Source organism: Trachurus trachurus (genome assembly GCF_905171665.1).
Source record: "Trachurus trachurus genome assembly, chromosome: 17".
In the NCBI taxonomy this organism is placed as follows: Eukaryota; Metazoa; Chordata; class Actinopteri; order Carangiformes; family Carangidae; genus Trachurus; species Trachurus trachurus.
In genome coordinates this window covers 24,418,242-24,436,751 of record NC_139900.1, presented here as the reverse complement: position 1 = coordinate 24,436,751, position 18,510 = coordinate 24,418,242, and the positions used below count along the sequence as shown (strand labels likewise).

Here is an 18,510-nt window from a genome sequence, read left to right as displayed (position 1 = left end):
TGAGTGAGTTGGTTAGTTCCAGATAAACAGGTGGTTATAGGTTTATGGTTAGAGGGTTAGGGGGGTGAGTCCAAGAAATTTGACATATTTGAACATTTTATAAAAAAGTAATGGAATAGTTACTTGTCCTAGTAATTAGTTACTTTTATAATGTAGTATCTGGGCGGTGCGTGGCGCAGTGGTTAAGGCGGCCGCCCCATGTAGAGGCTACAGTCCTCAATGCAGGCGTCCCCTGTTCGTATCCCGCGTCGGGCAGACCTTTCCTGCATGTCATTCCCTCTCTCTCTGCCTCCCCCTTTCCTGTCTATCTATACTATGGCTATCAAATAAAGGCAAAAACGCCAAAAAAATGTACTTTAAAAAAGTATAATGTAGTAACTCAGTTACTAACTGTTTTTTTTGGGGGGGGGGGAGTAACCAGTAACTCTAACTAATATACTTTTTAAAGTAATGTGCCCAACACTGGTTATCACAAGTTGATATAGGTCTGTGGCTGCAGTGACGCCAGTTCAACCAGCGCTGGAACGGTTACACACCACTGGTCAAACAAGCAAAGAGACAGCACGCAGGCTGCTGGCTGTGAGGGAAACTGCTTTGGTAATTAGGTGAAGTACTTCAGATTAATTATACTATTTAACAGAGATGTATTGTGCAGCAGTAGCAGACTGGAGCTATAAAGGGTGACAGCAGGAGATAAGGAGAAGAAAGATCTTTCCTCTGCAGGGCTCACTCTCCATCTTCGTCACTTTGGATCATTTACACACTCGTCTATAATATCAAATACTTTTCAGTGAAATCCAAAATGTATTTGCTATTATTCCACAGTATTATACTTTATATTCATCGATTCCAGGCATAAAACACTTTTCATATCGTCCAGTCATGCCGGTTTACATTTTTTGGTGACGTGCCTTCAGCTCACCAGTCCAACAGAAAGCACTGTGTCAGCTTCTTTAACTTGAATGCATTCAGACAGGAACATGACACACTCAGTCTGTTACACTTGGACATGTCATGCTGCTGGAAATGAAAGCCTGTTATGTTTTCACAGCCTAGCCTGTTAGCTTAGCCTGACCTCTGCCTGCACTGCAGCCTCTCCTCTGACTGACTGTTTCCACCGTGGCCTGCCGAGCTCAACACACAGTCAGCATGAAATCCTTCAAAACACAAACTGCTGTTGTACGTTCACCTGCCGCTAAATGCTACTTGCCGAGTAAAACCTGCTATCATATTGTGTCATATGTCCAACATGGTGAAACATGGTCAGTCTCACATTTGATCCTGTGATCACCGATCTATGAAATACGAAGCCATATGTACACACTGTAGGCCTGTCACAGTTATTTATTACATCATCTCCTGAATCCTGAATCATCTTGCATAATGGTTCAAATGGTTTCCATTCATCTGTTTTAAAACAGCTGGATGAAACTAACAGCAATGTCATAGTTCATCACTATTTCCCACATCATTTTCCACCATTTGAGTTTTGATTGGTCCTCTTTTAATGACATCATCACGTTGCACCCTCTTCTGCTGCTGTGGTTTAATGGCACATGAGTGGAGCCACAAACAGTTTATCTGGAGGAACTTCATTTCTAATACTGGACGACCACATTTCAATGAGCATATTGACATCAGCATCATGGATTTAGTTACAAAGCCAATGGCTCTTCTTCTTCATAAGGTGTATTATTAGATCAAATTATAAAAAGACAATTCAATTGTTAAATCACAATTACTTATTTGGCAATCAATGGGCAACTCCAATTTTCATCCTATACAGTACTATGTGACCTAGAATCAGCCCTTTATACATGTGTCAGCAGTCAGTAAGGTTTCAGCAGTTGCAAACAGTTTAATAACCAGATCTCTTTGATTTCTGTCACTAGTCTGGGTTCAGCCTGGCTCCGCCATATATATGGGACTGAAATGCTTTCTGAGCTTTTCTCCTGCAGAGGATACTGGTTGAGTGGCTGACGACAATGAAGTTGAGGTTATGCGCTAAGTTTGAAGTTGTACTTCATACACAATGGCGGAGGAGCTGGATGCGGCCGCTGTGACGCTGCTGTCGTTGACAGATATCTAGCACACACACACTCTTTGCTTTGCTCATTGCAGTGGGGGATGGTTCCGGCTGGTAAAGGCAGATCCAATAGTTTTAAACTTCAACAGAGTGTCCACCATACATGATGTAAACATCTCTCAACGGAGTCTGAAATGAAGGGCAGGAGACTGGTTAGGACCAGGCTGGTCTGGGTTGACCACCTGCTAAAAGCCCTTAGTTTGTTTACTGGAAATATTATGTTGCACAGTTATACATTTTCTGGACGTGGTTCTTTCCAAACCATGTATGAGTCAATTATACAAATTAATGCTCCAAAACTCAGTGCATAAGACTTGTTCTCATAGTAAATATGACTGAAACTAGATGATCATTACCCCCGGTCAAAATTAAAACTCTGTTTTTTAAAAAACATCTGGAGGAATTTTCCATTGTTGTTGTTGTTGTTTTTTAATTTGTTTATCAAGTGATCAGTAATACTAGAGCTGTGGTTGGTCAGATAGAGGAGACAGACCATAATGTCCACAGTGGGAGGGATAAGTGGAATGATAGATGGTTGGTGGGATTGATTTAACAAGCCTCCCACTCCATGTGCAGCAGTACAGTGTAACACTGTATGTAATCTGGAGTGACCAGGGTCAACCTGCTCTAGCTGCCAAAAACATTTTTACAATGTTGGACATTGACTCGAAAATGAAGGAGGAGTTTTATAAACATGAGATCAAGACTTCCACATGTTTATACATGTTTGTACAGGAACTGGTGACCCAGGATCATACACAACTCAGAAACTGAGATAAAGACAAAACCACTGAGCAGAAAGTCAAACCGTTACCATGACATACATACAGGATCTCTGTATAGGAGATAAGACCACATACTGTAGAAGCTGAGCCGGCAGTTTGTCAATGAGGTATATCCCATATCTGGTTAAAACATACAATACAGGGTGTGGTAGAGGATGTGCACCATGACATGTGTCAGAACCAGTGCTGGGCAGAGCTCAGTGAGGGTTGTGCTTTAGCTGAGTGCACACTTGGTATTTCCATTGACTGGACTTGTGCATTCAGAGTTAGACAACGGTAGTAAAAAGGCAAATCACACTGATTTATCTCTTCTGGCGCTCTACTACATGCCCAGTCCAAGCTGCCAGGACTGCTGCAGTGGAGGTTTTGACAGTAGCATCTGCACAAAGGCCACGGCGGCTGTAGGGCGTTTCTTTTTTCTTTTTCGGGGCATCATAACCAGAGGGAGGGGCAGCGAAGGCCATGTTGCCATGACGTCTGTAAAATCCCTGTCCTGTCCTGGCTGTATCATGCTGTGCCTGTGAGGTACAGCTGTCACGATTACTTGTTTTCACAGTTAATTGTGGTATTAAACGCCACAATTAATTAATCGTAAAGATTCCGAAATACTGTTGATGTTGGAACCATATATCCATATCGGCAGATGTGCGCCAAAATAAAGATACGTAACATTGAATTGGTAGGAATTTAAATGTTAGCTTGTCATTTGTAATTAAAAAAAACAAAAAACAAAACAAGAAACGATTGAAATAAACGTAAACATTTGGTATAAATAACAAATTATGACCTGACTATTTCAAATACTTCCTTTGGGGGAATGAATAATTGGTCATATATTATATGACATAATAAATTCTTGAAATATTTTGTCTAAACAATGAGTAATGCAATTATATTTTGACTATATTTGATTTTATACATTCATAGTGTTGTGAAAGTAATAGATGCATAATAATCGTGATAATTGTAACACCGTGATTATTACTCTGACAATAATTGTACCAAGAAAATGTATAATGGTGACATCCGTAGGTACAGCTGTACGTGACATTTCCTCTCCCTGCTGTCATGGAAAAGTGGGACTGGTTTGTGACCAGGTCAGCTGGAAAACCAACAACACACATTATGACACATGCCATCACATTGATTGGCAGTTGGCAGATCTACGAGTGAAGCCGATCACAGTGCGAGTGATGTGATGTGTGCCAAAATGTTGAACTATGGCTTTAAACTTCATGTGTTTGTGGAGGAAAGTTGCATGTTGTCAAAGTTGCCTGGCAACAGGGACTGTGTTTTGTGGTGCAAGTTGACACGGTGAAAATGGTAGGGTCAGGGCCCCTGAATCACACAGCTACACAATACAGGTGTTTGATTGAACTTTGGCTCTTATGCATGTTCATACATTCACACACACATACACACACACTCACACCTCTACTGATAGCACACCTAGCTTAGCTCTCTGAAATCAGTGTATTCTGTCCTTCCTGTGAACCAGGCGGTGACAAACAGTGGTGGCTTTAGGCTCTGAGCTGATCCTCTGGAAAAAAAACACTGTTTTTGAGCCAGCCTGTTTACAATCACTGTTTTATAACCTGTCATGGCTGAAAACAGGCCCTTTAAGTGGTCAGACTCTACAAAATAAGACGACAGGAAGAACAGCAGGGAAAACATATTGTGCTGCTCACATTGTTGTGTATCACTCTGAGAGCAGAGCACAGCAAAGAGGTACAAAGAGGCCTGTAATTACATGATGAAAAATAACTGGTTGAAGACATTTTAAGACACTGTAAGGCCTAAAATTTTGGTCATACTCTGACTACCGTTGTGTATTTTTTTTTTTTTACAAAGACGCATAATTAAGCAATAATGCAGGATGAGGTAGCTGCATATAAAATATAATGAAGGAGTCGGAAGGTAAAAATCTGCACGAGCCAGAGCCAGTGACGGCAGCGGCAGGGAGTGGTGTTTTCCTGCTCCTTCCAGCTGAGTGCAACATCACACATCTCTGTTTCCCATACAGTCAGTTATTTATGGGTGTGCTGCGTGTCTGTGTGTGTCTGTGTGCCAGGACCAGGCTCAATCCCAATATGTAATCAGCCCCCACCAACTGGACCTGTTGAGGGCTGTTGTATGAAGCACTGGAGCTGTGTATTGTTCAGTTAGTCACTTATCACAAAGTCAGGGGTTAAACATTTGTAGTGCAACAGTTTTTAATAATTAATAATTAAATGATAATCGACCAAATGGAACCTAATTCAGTGCAACACCAGCACAGCACATGTGTGAGTTTGCACTTCCTGCATCTTCCTCCTTAGCTCTCTGAAGTTACGTTTCTACACAGCGATTTATTATCACTATGAATTTATTTCCATTCATGTTTGAGAAAATACCACGAAAATATCTATGTCTCCATGTACACCTGCTAAAAGGGTAAAAAAATCTGTATATTTCTCCAGGTCTGTGTCACAATCACATTGGTGTCAGTTTTATGTAATGTTGCTGCTGTGATGTCAACATGACATCAACAGGTCCTTTGTCTGTTTTAGCTTGGAGATGCGTCATGCGTGGGGAAGAAATCCAGTGTCATAGCTGCAGGTTGAGAGCAGTATGTGGCTCTACCTCTGTTAAAAGGGATAGTTCTGTTTTTTTTTAAGTGGGGTTGTATGAGCTACAAATGCCCATTAAGTATCATGCTGCACTGAGACACAGGCAGTACACTATTGTCAATGAGGGACCATTAATCAGCGTATTTTCACCGTCTATGATAAGTCCTGTCTCAAAATAATACACCAGTTCAAGAGTACGATATGAAGTAAAAATCTGCTCTCCTCTGTGCAGGTAGGCCCCAATTCACAACAGTGTACTGCCTGTGTCTCGGTGCAGCACGATGCGCTGGTATTTCTCACTGGCGCGGAGTAAGCGTGCACCGAATGGCATTTTTTGGCCGAAGCCGAATACCGAATAAAATCAAAACACTTGGCCGAATAACCGAATAATACCGAATACCGAAAGTGGTTATAAAGTTTTTAAATAAAATATTTTTTTTTTTTTTTTTTTTTTTTTTTTAAAGTATATTTTTTGGCTTTTTTGCCTTTATTTGATAGTGATGACAGTAGAGATAGACAGGAAGTGGGGAGGCAGAGAGAGGGGGAATGACACGCAGGAAAGGTCTGCCCGACGCGGGATTCGAACCGGGGACGCCTGCGGCGAGGACTGTAGCCTCTACATGGGGCGGCCGCTCTACCCACTGCGCCACGCACCGCCCCAAATAAAATATTTTTTTAAACTTAATTTTCAAAGAAAGTAAATTTTTATTGACTATTCTGACAGTTTTTGAATATTCCAGTTGCCGTTGCTCATCAAAAAAGCACAAGTTATATAAAGTTTTTCATTTAGGCCTATATCGGCCCACTGTGAGTGCTGAAAGATCTATGCAAGTACATTCCAAAAAAACCCAAGTGTCTTTTAAAACAGTGGTTCCTAACCTTTCTTGGTCAGATTTTTTTTAATTCATCAATTAGGCTACTAGACATTTCAGGCGACCTCATTTGAATTTCAGGCGACCCCACGTGGGGTCCCGACCCCAAGGTTGGGAAACACTGTTTTAAAAGCTGTCGGCCACGGACGGAGTGGGCGACATGCTGCTGGGACGAGGAACTTTCGTTTTAACTGCTGCAGCCGTCTCTCCCTCTCGTACTCAGCATGCTGTTCAGGGTGTTTGGTTTTTAAATGATTCATTAAAAGGCGCGTTGCTACAGGAACGGTCCCCTCACTCGGCCCTCTCAGTGGCCGTGTCTCCGCTGCAGACAGGACGCACGGGGCTCTTGGAGCGACGTGCAACGGTGCGCGGTCGCTGTGCAGCTTCCCCCCCACTGCTCTTGTTGCTGTTGTTTTTCCAGCAGTAGGAGTCACTTACTAATAAAGCTGGGGTTTAAGCTGCCGTTTCGATCGTAGCGCGATCGCGTATTTATCAGCCTTTTTTCTTTTCTTTTTTCTTTATATTCGGCCTTGCTTTGCGCTCATTCCACCGAAGGCCGAATATTGCTTTTTTTGCAATAATCGGCCGAATATATTCAGTTACCGAATATTCGGTGCATCCCTAGCGGGGAGCAGAGACCTTTCGACAGCAGATATTATATTTAGTGGTCATTTGTACCTCATACAACCCCACTTCAAAAAAGCTGAACTATCCCTTTAATGTGTGCCCAAAATGAAAGCTAAGAAAAACAGCTGCAGTGCACTGCACACACCACACAGCCAGTGTGTTCCCGGCCTTACACTGCAGACATCACGGGGAAATCTCCCATACACCACTGCTTTTTTGGTTTGCTTCAACCACGTTTTAAGTCAAAGACGTGACATATTATTGTTGTCAGCATTTTGGGACCTAATGTCTCTGCCTGGCTGTCCCTCAGCTGTCTCGTGATTCACTGACCACCCACTGGAACTGAACTGCCTTGCTGCTCAGTACCCTCCTGTGTCTGTGTCTTCTAAGCAGGGGTCGTAAACCAAATATTCTCTGAAAAATCTGTAGGTCAATTTGACAGATTGCAAACAACATCCCTGTCCAGTTGGTGGCGAATGCCCATATTAATTAGCTATCGTCACACTGTAAGTGTCTCTTTCACAACCTAATAAACGCACAGTGTAGGCTACATCTCGTTCAGGTTTAATATGAATTAAAAATGAATGAATGGGAATTAAATGCTATTGAATGTGTCTTTAATATCATTTAATTAGAAAATTAAAATGCTGAGTAAAAACAGATTATGATGGGATGTTTATGACCCTGTCTGTCGAACTGACAGACAACAAAAAAGGTAACACCATACATCTCCCTGTAACTCATTCTGCCTGGCTCTGCCTTTGTTACAGGAAAAACTGAGTAGAGAACAGTTCATTGTTTGTGGATGTTCTGACAGATGAAAAACCTAATGAATCAAATGTCAAAAAGAGTCAGCATATGGGTGGTTGACATATAAGCAGAAAAAAAGATTTTTTTTAAAACTTCAAATATTATCCCTGAAAATTACTTTTTTGTGTTGTCGTGACTCTTAACTTTACACATATATATGTGTTCTTGAAGATTTTGCATCAAAATTAGCATTTTTTCATCAATTTGCTGTATCAGTGCCTTAAATTGTCATACGGTGTGACATGAAAGCTATGTTATATAAAATGAAAATGGGGTACTTTTTTCTTTTCTAACTGACTGCATCATACATTTTAATCATGACTGATTTGATATTTAACATTTCCTTGTGAAAATGTATTATATTTTGGATTATTTTTCAAAATTATCATACAAAGGATGACATCGCTCCTCAATCTTTCAAGATATTTTAGAATAATTCTGTTAAACCTTGTAATAACTCTAACACAATGCTTGAGACTCTTGGTAGTTCTATTTTCCTTGTGGTCTATGGATATTTTCACAATTTATCACTAACAAAGCTGTTTTCTTGTCACAATTGTGAGCGTCACACCAAATGACATGAGTGTCACACCACATGACAAACTGCACCAAAAATGCAAAAAAGTGTATTTTATGTATTTGACATTCAAACAAAAACAATTGAGGTCATATCTTGTAATAAAAAACTGGTTTTGGGCACAGGTTACACGGGAATTCCAATTGCTGAACTAAAGTCTTAGAACAATAACATCATCCACAAAACCATGGTCCACTATAGACACATTACATTACATTGTGTACTCAGCATGAATTAGCATTTAAAATGTACTTATGAGTTAATGTGAATATTTTATGATGAAATGTTAACATTTCTATATTAGGACAAAAAATTATCAACACAGTTTTGAAAGAAACATCAAACATTTAACATTATTTCCCAGTCGGGGGTGCTCAGTGGTCAAGTCGTTAGACAATATGTCCCATGTTGGCATACGATTGAAGCCCTGATTGCCACTTCGACTCCTGACAGAGACGATCCTTTCCACATGTCATTTCACCAGTCTCCTTAAATTTATTTTTAAATAGGATCTGTTAATATGCACAGCATGGCAAATGGTAAAATATGGTTACATGAAATATAAAATTGGAATGTGAAATATTATTTGTATAGATAAAAAAAATCTAACATCAAACTTCTTAAATTTGTGTGTTTTGTATATTTATTTATATTAATATTAATGCAAAATAAAGTGAATGTCATGGTGTGACAGATATGTCATATGGTGTGACTTAGAAAAACCGTCACACCGTTATGACAAAGTGTCACACCACATGACATTCTGCTCAGTTAAGTTAATATATTAGCCAACTAAAAACAGCTAGCCTATAGTTATCATGTTATTCACCACATGGCAGCAATACTTTTTAAGCAGTAATAAGTAATATTTGTGAAAAATAATTATTTTTCATGCAAATAATGTCACACCATAAGACACAAAACATTGACCACTATTGATGATGTCAGATATATTGCTTTTTAAATAAAAATCTAAAAGGCAGAACTCACCTCTTGACCTGGCATACCACTCCAGAGATGTTACTGTAACTTCCTGGTTGAGTGTGGTCCTCTTTATCATTAAGATGTCCAAATTATTGCCCATTCAAAATATACAAAATAGTGTCACACCGTATGACGCCCATTTTGCGGACAAAATGTATTTGGTCAAAACTTGTTTGGACATTATGCACAGACATCAAATCTTTCTGTGGGCTTTAAAAACACCTCATTATTTTATATGCATTGTACAACTATCAAATATTTATAATTTATTTGGAAATATGCTCTTATTATTAAGGTCACACATATGCCGGACAGTCACACCGTATGACATTTTTGATGTTTGGATCAAAATTCTGAGTAGAAATCTTAATACACCACCAACAACTTTGGTATTATTGTACTATATCTTGTCAGAGGAACAACATTTACATATATATTCTTAAAAAATAAAATTTTTTATCAGTATGTGACACCCGGACAGTCAGAATTGTGTTATTCGTCAACCACCCATATACACTTGGCTGGCTGTTTAAATAGCTGGACGGCTTGGCCATGGAAAGTCTATGTGTGGTGAGTCAGTGGACGATGCAGCTCTGTCATCGGACATTCATGTCAGCATGTGACTGCACTGTGAAGAGACCACACTGCTCTTCTAACACTATTAGAGCAAGTTAAACTAAAACCAGTGCATTAACGATTCTGATTAAGTTTCAAGTCTCAGTCAGGTGATCTGAGGGAAAACTTGAACTGGACCCCTGGAGGCCAGCAACAAACCACTGGACTGGGAAATGCACATTTAATCATACTGGGATGATATGTGGTCTTTTATGTTAGTGGTAGAGCCACTGCATGGGGTGTGGACAACCAAAGGAAAATATCATAGTTATTAAGTTGGATTAATTAGTTTCTTTGAGCTTCGTGTATCTTTGTTCCAGATGAATAAAATGTAAAGACTGTGGAGGTTGAGAGGTGGGAACATCTGCAAAGGTTTGAGCAGCAGCACAGCTTTAAACTCACAGAGGATCCTGTACATTTGGTTCACACACAAATACACACAAAGCCTGTCTTCAGGCCCAACAGTCAAAGAATACACCAGACCTGTCATACCTTCAATAGATGGAGCCTGGTCCTGAGCAGCATACAGCATCTCTTTGAAAGCCTGCAACAAAGAGACACGATCATATTACTACATTTCATCTGTTAAAACATTTAAACATTAAAAAGGCAAGCACTATATATGATGTCAAATATCACCACTTTACACATGTGTTGTCACAACAACAAAGAATGAAGCTTGTGTTAGATTTCTTCTCCTACTCAGCATCTGAATTCTTTTAGAGGGTGCAGTTTGAATGGAGGTGGACACATGGGACACAGTACAGCTTCACTGCTTTGAAGAAGAAAAATACTTTATTCATCCCCTGGAGAGAAATTCAAATTGTCAGCAGCTTACATAACCATAAATGATATGATATAAACGCCAAGTAAACGTGTATAGCCTAACAAATGGCATTGTGCATGACATTGGCATTGGGATGGTGTGCAAGGACAACGGCAAGGGGTAAACAAACGTTGAACAGTTGTGTACATGCACAGAAGTGCACTGAAATGAATTGATTAGACTGAGCTGTGATTTCAGGTGTAAACTACTTGTTAGTCAGAAGAGACAGACTTTTGTTATGGCCCTCGGCCATGTTGTGTTGCTGCTGTGTCTCTCTGTCTCATCTCCCCTCCATAGGTTCTCTGCCTGTGTCCCTCCTACCTCATCAGCGGGATCAACTCCACCTGCAGCTGTGTCTATAAAGAGGAGGTCTTTCCAAGATGGCAGCCTCTTCCTCCCTCCTGGATGGCTGCCTGGTGCCACCCAGGCACCTCAGCGTTGTTTTGTTTGATTGTGTTCTGTTAGCCTTTTGTTACTTTATGATTGCACACACACATCCAGCACCCCTCACCACACCACAGATTACTGACCTACACTTAAACTTGTGTTCCTTTAATAAATGTATGGTTAATTGACCTGGTCGCTGTGTGGTCCTCCCTCCTTGGTTATGCTCTTGAACGAGCTGGGCATAACACTTTTGTTTTTTTTCAGGCTTTTGTTACCTTTATTCACCTTTATTTCAGTCCTGTATTTAGTTCTGCCTCCACCAATGATAGTGATACATGTAATTAAAGTAGTAGCCTCCCTTGTATTGGTAGCACTCCTGTTTCCCTGCAGTTCCTGAGCAGCTTGGTGGACTGTGAGGTGGCAGACTATCAGTCAGTCAGTGATGTTAAACATGGCTGACACAAACATAAATGCAGTTATTTGGGCTATTTGCTGGCTTCACTGTTGGAGTCTAGCCAAAAGTGTATGTACCTCAAGTTTCCTTCACTTCTAAAGTGCATGTCATGTGAGAGCCAATATTGTGTGTATATGTTAAATAATTAAAGTCCATACAGGTTTATCACATTTCTACGTCTCTGTGCTGGTGGCAGAACCGCAAGTTTCCAGATTCAAAGTCCATCCATCACGTTGTCATGAACACAATATTTCCTTGACACAGCGTCTTAAAGGAGACATATTCTGCCCCCTTTCCACAAATTAAAATAGTTCCCAGGTGACTTAAAGACATGTCTGTTACATGCTTTGGTCAAATCACCCCAAGGATCAAACATCACAGTTCTTTTCATCTTCTCAAAACAGCCCTGTTCAGAACGGCTGGTTTCAGAGCCTGTCCCTTTAAATGCAAATTAACCACTGCTTGCCCCGCCCCTTCTACTGGTACCAGGTAGGGGTGGGGTTATGCAAATTAGAAAACTAATTAAATCATTGGAAAAGAACTGAAGGAACAGCTGGTAAACCACATGGATTTTAACCTAGGGAGCCTGAAAATGACAGATTTTTGTCACTCCCAGATGTATGTTAAAGAGCCTTCAAAAAGTGATATTTCCATAATATGTCCCCTTTAAGACTTGGCACAAACCATCAAGAGGACTCAAGGACAAACTGCTCAGAGTGGTCAAAAGGTCAAACCCTCACAAAACATTTTCTTGCCAGTAGTTCTTTCACACAGCACCGCACACAATTTTTCTTTTCTCATATTTGTCATATTGAAATTGGAGGTGCATGGACTGATGAATAACATTAATACAGGTATAAAATAACAAGCTAGAAATCCTGCTGTTGGTGTGACAGTAAATAAACTATTTAGATTCTACAGAAACCCATCATGAGCAGACCTGGGGCTGGGAACTCAGGTATCCAGGCTTCTTTCATTCCCTTCATCCACCTCCGATCATCATATTAATACAAATTCTATTTCTGGAAATAGCCTATGTGTTCATCTTTTTTTTTTACTTTGTTAGATTAAATAAACAGGTCACAGATCACCTGTAAGAAGTGACTCATGTCGGAATGACTCCATAACCTACACAGGCAGGATACAGACAATGGAACAGAGCTGGAAATGTATCTACTATTTATATTTCCTTTTTTTTCTCGCTCTCCCTGTAATAACGCAAAGCTGTTGATGCAGCCACTCAGTGTGGTCATGCTGTGCGAGTGGATGTGCAGCTCGTCGGTGCTGCTCCCCGACAGTCATTCAGTCTGAGTGAGTGCCAGCAGGACAGGAAGACACTCGCCCTTTTTCATCTGCTCTGGCTGGAGGGCTAGATAGTAGAGTGGCTGGTCAGTGTTTCAGACCACAATGGCCCCACTGTGTGCCAGCCAGAGAGCCACTGAGTAAGGAACGCCGGCTTCTACAGCGACCGGCACAACAAGTCAAGGTCATTTCACAGCCCACACTTTCTAACTGTATCACCAGTGCAGCCACTACAGCCATGTAAACAACAGCAACAGACCATACACAGGACACACAGGGTCAACAGCAAGACATTACTTTTCGAGTAAACCTTCAAAGTTGCATTGATTTTATAGGAAATTCCTTAATTCCTGGAAAGACATTACTATCTGATCGCAGAGCGCCTGCTCTCCCCGCCACAGAAACAAACACTTTTTCCTTGTTCTGATGATTTCTTTACAAAAATAAACGGTCAGAGATATTTTGGACATTACCACTGCACTGCTCCACCGTTTATTTTAGTGAAGAAATCATCACAACAAGGAAAAAGTGTTTGTTTCTGTGGCGGGGAGAGCAGGCGCTCTGTGATCGGACAGTAATCCAGGATGTTCCAGAGTTCGGCTATCTGAGGTGAGTGACTACATTCAAAAACACAAAGTTTATACTGTTTATACTGTACACTATATGAGTTCAGTGGTGTGTCATAAGGATTCAAGTCATGTACCATAGATATTTGATTGTTTTTTGAGTGTTTGTTGTGGTTGAAAAAATTGCCCCCATACTTAAGCGTTGTCGCTAGCGCTAGCGCCGTCTAGCCATGGTGTAACTCCGGTTTGCCTGCATCAATTTTAGTCGCGTTTTTTGCTCCTCCCAACACTGGGTGATCATCAGGACAACGATTTAGGGGTCAAAAATGACCGGAATTCTCCTTTAATGGGTGTATTATTTTGTGACAGGACTTCTTGAGTCAAGTAATGGTACATTTTATTGTCAATAACAGTGTCTCTGTCGCATTTCTATTTTTATTCAATGTGTGCCTTACATGCAATACATTTTATTTATTAAAGGAGTCATCACCTATTTTTTTATGTATCCAATCCCCCTTAAATTGCTTTGAATCAGTTCTTAAAACTTATTGGAAACATTTTTTTTTTTTTATTCAAACATAGAGCTTGTTCTGACACTTTTTCATACGGCAACTTTCTCTCGTGAGAGTAAGCGCAAGGTTTTGACTGGTCCGGATGTTCATTGTATTAATATGTAATGAGGCGCGCATTGATTGGACGCAGGAAGGACAGAGCCGGAATGGTGGCCGGCCCAGTGGGTTACATGCAGGCATTGCTGTATTGGAAACTGCATACTATGCTGCTCTCTGTCCTGTACTGTAACCATGTTATATAACTTCATAAAATAAAACAAAATTTAATCGGTTAAATTGTAAAACATGTATTTATTGATGCAAATGTGGTGATTTCTGTACGTAGGCTACAGAGCCCCGGGGCAAAGCTGCTGCTCTGTGAAGCTTTTCATTCAAACAAACTACGACTGCCACAATTGTTAGATTTCATCAATGAGACCAACATTTATCTCCTAAAAAGAATTTAACCAGTCGGCGGTAAACCTCTACAAACCTGCGGGTAAGTTAATTAACGATCGTTTCCTCCGCGGGCATGGCAACGTAGTTTGACCGGTTAACGAGCAGCTGCAGGCGGGTTGCTGACGAGTCACTCTCCGCTCCTCTGCCTCGCTGGGGCTCGCTGGAGCTTCACTTTAGTGATGGGATCGGCAGTTCTTTTGACTGTACTAAATCACTAGAATCAGTTCCTTAAAATGAGTCGTTCAAAAAATTCGTTCACCGGGGCGGTGCGTGGCGCAGTGGTTAAGGCGGCCGCCCCATGTAGAGGCTACAGTCCTCAATGCAGGCGTCCCCGGTTCGAATCCCGCGTCGGGCTGACCTTTCCTGCATGTCATTCCCCCTCTCTCTGCTTGCCCCTTTCCTGTCTATCTCTACTATGGCTATCAAATAAAGGCATAAAAAGCCCAAAAATATACTTAAAAAAAAAAAAAAAAATTAATTCACCGAATCACATCACATAAACTAACCGCACATTGGGGATCTAAACCCTTACTTTCTTGCATGAAAAATTATTAAAACTTAGTGACGAAATAACAGCGCTACAGTGGGAAGAGAGGTGTGTTTATGAAAGCCAGCTCCACGGTGACGTCACCGTAGGAGCAGAATCAAAATCTGGTAATTTTGCGGTGTGCAGCCTCATGAGCTACTCTGGCTAAACAAAGAGCCCAAACCAAAAAACTCAGCCACTTTCAAACCCCAGGTTTTCAGGCAAGTTTCCACTGAGGTCCAACACCAGTATAAAATGCAATTTCCAGGTGATGACTCCTTTAATTTATATTTCTATTCTTTTCTATTCTATTTATTATTGTAATGTATGTTTTTAAACTGTGGGTCCAATGAAAATTGTATTATCTAGTATAATGACAATAAAGACTCTCTCTCTCTCTTATAATGGGGGAAACAGTAACTTATTTGAATACTAGTTACTGAAAAAAGTAGCGCCATTAATAACACTGTTGTTCCCATCACTGCTGCTGCACATGTTGATCTCAGTATGTACGAAGGCTCTGCCAATGCCAATCAACTCTCTCAGTAAATGACATCACCAGTCACAGGAGACCCAGCAGGGATCATGAGTGGGTCTCTGAGGAGTTGGGGACCGTCAGACCCCTTCAGTTCTCCTGAGCCTCCCTCCTCCTGAAGCCCTCACAGCTTCTACTGAGATTCTCCTGTTCCCGACAATACCGTCCAAGCCTTTTGATTGTGCTCCTCTGATATCATCCTCCAGCAGAGACCGGCCGGAACAATGAAGCCTTGTGCTGCTGCATTTAGAAGACGAGAGTAAGTCACCTCACTGTTATGTTTTTAGATTTGTTCACAGCGTGTGGTGAAATTCTTTTACTGACGCACAGAAAGTCCAGCAGCGACAACACAATGTAGCAGGGTTGTGTATTAGTGACAACAAGCGCTGTGTTTTCACTGACTGGCTATAAAAACAGAGCTCTAATGTGTGTGTGCCACTGTAACCTGAGAGATGCAGAGTTTTCAAACACCGTGAGGAGGCGAGTCGACCGCTGTGAGCTCGGTTTACCTCAGACAGAATTCCCACCAGCTCCACTGCCCTTCACCCAACACAACAGCTTCTTCTCACACAAACACAAGACACACACACATGAACCCAGCAGAAACCAGGCAGTCGGACACTGTAGATGCCACACAACATGACATCTCACTCAGTGCTAACTAAGTGGAGCTCCACAGCTGGATTTGGCCGTCTCGTTGGAATTCTGTCCTCGTCCCAGTATGCAACTGGAATAGTTGAAGGAAACATGTCCACATCCTCAACACTAGGTGGCGATATGCATCGTTTCAGCGGGTCCCTTTCCGGTTGAGCCAAAGTAGCCAAACATTTTACTTTGGCTCCTAACCAGTGGAAAAGCAAACTGGTTCTTTGGAGGCACCAGAGTTGAACTAGTTAAGCACCAGCACCGAACCAGCACTGGAACCAGTTGGGTGGAAAAGGGGTATATGAGAGAGACTAACGCATTTACATGCACTTAAATTGTCCAGTTATGGATGGATTAAAGCCATAATTTGTTTTTTAAAGAAATTAAAACTGTTGTCTGAGGAGACTAAAAAACTAAAGAGGGAGAGTTATGTGGAACGGCTGCGGAGCCATCCGGCAGTCCTCCGCAACACTAGAGACACCGGAGCTCGGCGCATAAATTCAGCACACAGCAGCTCGCGCGCAACAGGAAATCGTGTAGAAAATACAAAACAAAACACCCGGTTAATTTTCAAAATAAAATACACTGTGTTTACGGTGGATTATATTTCCTGCACTACACCTTGAAAACATTTTAATGGGCCGAGGCCGGCCTGAGGTCAACAGGTCAGAGGTTTTCAGACACCATTTCACCACGTTGACACCTTGAACAAGGAGATACTGATCATAAAATCACAAAAGAGTGTTTCAGTGACGGTGAGCAGCCTGACGCTTTCATTCTGATATAATTTTTTTTTTTTTTCTGGATGCACTGTAGTTTATGTTTCGGCAGTGTCCTCCCAGAGCAATATGTTTTACATAGGCTACGTTTCTGAAAATGGGTATTTTGAAATGAGATCCAGGCCCTTGTTGCAGGAAAATATCTGCAAAATATGACTGAACATGGCCTATATATAGCTAGATTAAAATCCCAGGTATGTTGTTTATGTATTTTGTGTCATATTCTAACATTGTGTTATTGTAGTGGCACACTCATTGACAAGAAAACTGGCGCTCCATGTCACAAAGGTTGCGACCCCTGCTCTACATGCTCTTCTACCATAACACACGGCCACACAGGAACCTGGCTTCTTTGATGCTAATTCATGGTGACGTAGTGTTTGTTCACCAATCTGATGTCAGCAGCAAACATAAACACACACACACACACACACACACACACACAGGCCTTAAGGACACAGAGTATATAGGTGTAGGTGATAAGTGCAAAACAAAGAGCTTTCCCACACTTCTCCTGAGGGCCATGAGGTGTGTGTTTGTGTGTGTGTGTGTGTGTGTTGGTCAGTAGGCTGGCTCAGCATGGGCTCAGGTGCAAGTTTCCAAAACAAAACACACGCAGCTCAACAGGAAGGAGGGCAGCGCTGCTTATCCTAACAGATTACCCTACTTCTGTCCTTTTCCCCTTCACGCTCCCTCCACCTCTCTCTCAGCCCCTTTGGCCCTGGAGCTCAGTCAACTGCTTTTTTCTCTTTTTCCTCTCTCACTCTCCCTCACACACACACATGCACACCTCTTTCTTGATCCACACACACCTCATTTGTGGCATCATCACCACGGCCAGACAGTTGTGCCACTACAGCTGACCAGAAACCTGCTGGACTGATCCTTTTCTACACTTCATCATCTCTCTCTAATGTTTCCTCCTTTCTCTCTCCTCCCTTTTTCTTGTCCTCCTTTTGTCCATTGAGCTCTCTCTGTCTCTCTCTCTCTCACTCCTTCTCCTTAGCCTAATCCCCGTTATACATTCCAGCCCCTCTCTCTCTTCCTTTATCCCCACCTATGAGGAGACAAACACTTTATATCTCGACACCAAACTGTCAGGAGGATTATACGAGTTATAAAAAGGATTATGCCCTGGTCTGCGTCCCGTGGAAACCTAAGATGTCGAGGTTTCCCCCCTTGTTTCTGTGTTTGTGTGCGCTCACACAGCCCGTGCAGCGAGTGGGAGAGAGAAGAAGAAGGGAGCTGCTGTGTTTGTGAATCCAACGCCTCTGAGCGGGTTAGTTAGAGCGGGAAGCTAAATCCCAACAACTGAGGCTTTTGGAGATAAATTTGATGCGTGACTGTGATGTCACGCTTAGTGACGTACAAATGACGCAAACTAAAAGCAACACCAGGGTTTTCACTCAGTATTAGCAGCTGACTAAGCAGTGCAGGGCTTCTGTCAGGAAAAGTTACTTTTTAGTTAGTCCAGGTCCAACACCTGTCCTCTACTGACAGGCCACTGCTGCTTTT

At 41.6% G+C, this 18,510-nt stretch overlaps 1 protein-coding gene across 1 annotated transcript in view; it reads right to left on the bottom strand.

Moving 5' to 3' along the window:
• The window catches only part of LOC311000501 (xenotropic and polytropic retrovirus receptor 1 homolog), a 60,853-nt gene that overhangs the window by 26,127 nt on the left and 16,216 nt on the right, over positions 1 to 18,510 (bottom strand). Inside the window, exon 2 of the mRNA XM_083991231.1 lies at positions 10,458 to 10,509. Within this exon, the coding sequence (XP_083847357.1) occupies positions 10,458 to 10,509 (52 nt within the window). The remainder of the gene's footprint in view (positions 1 to 10,457; positions 10,510 to 18,510) is intronic.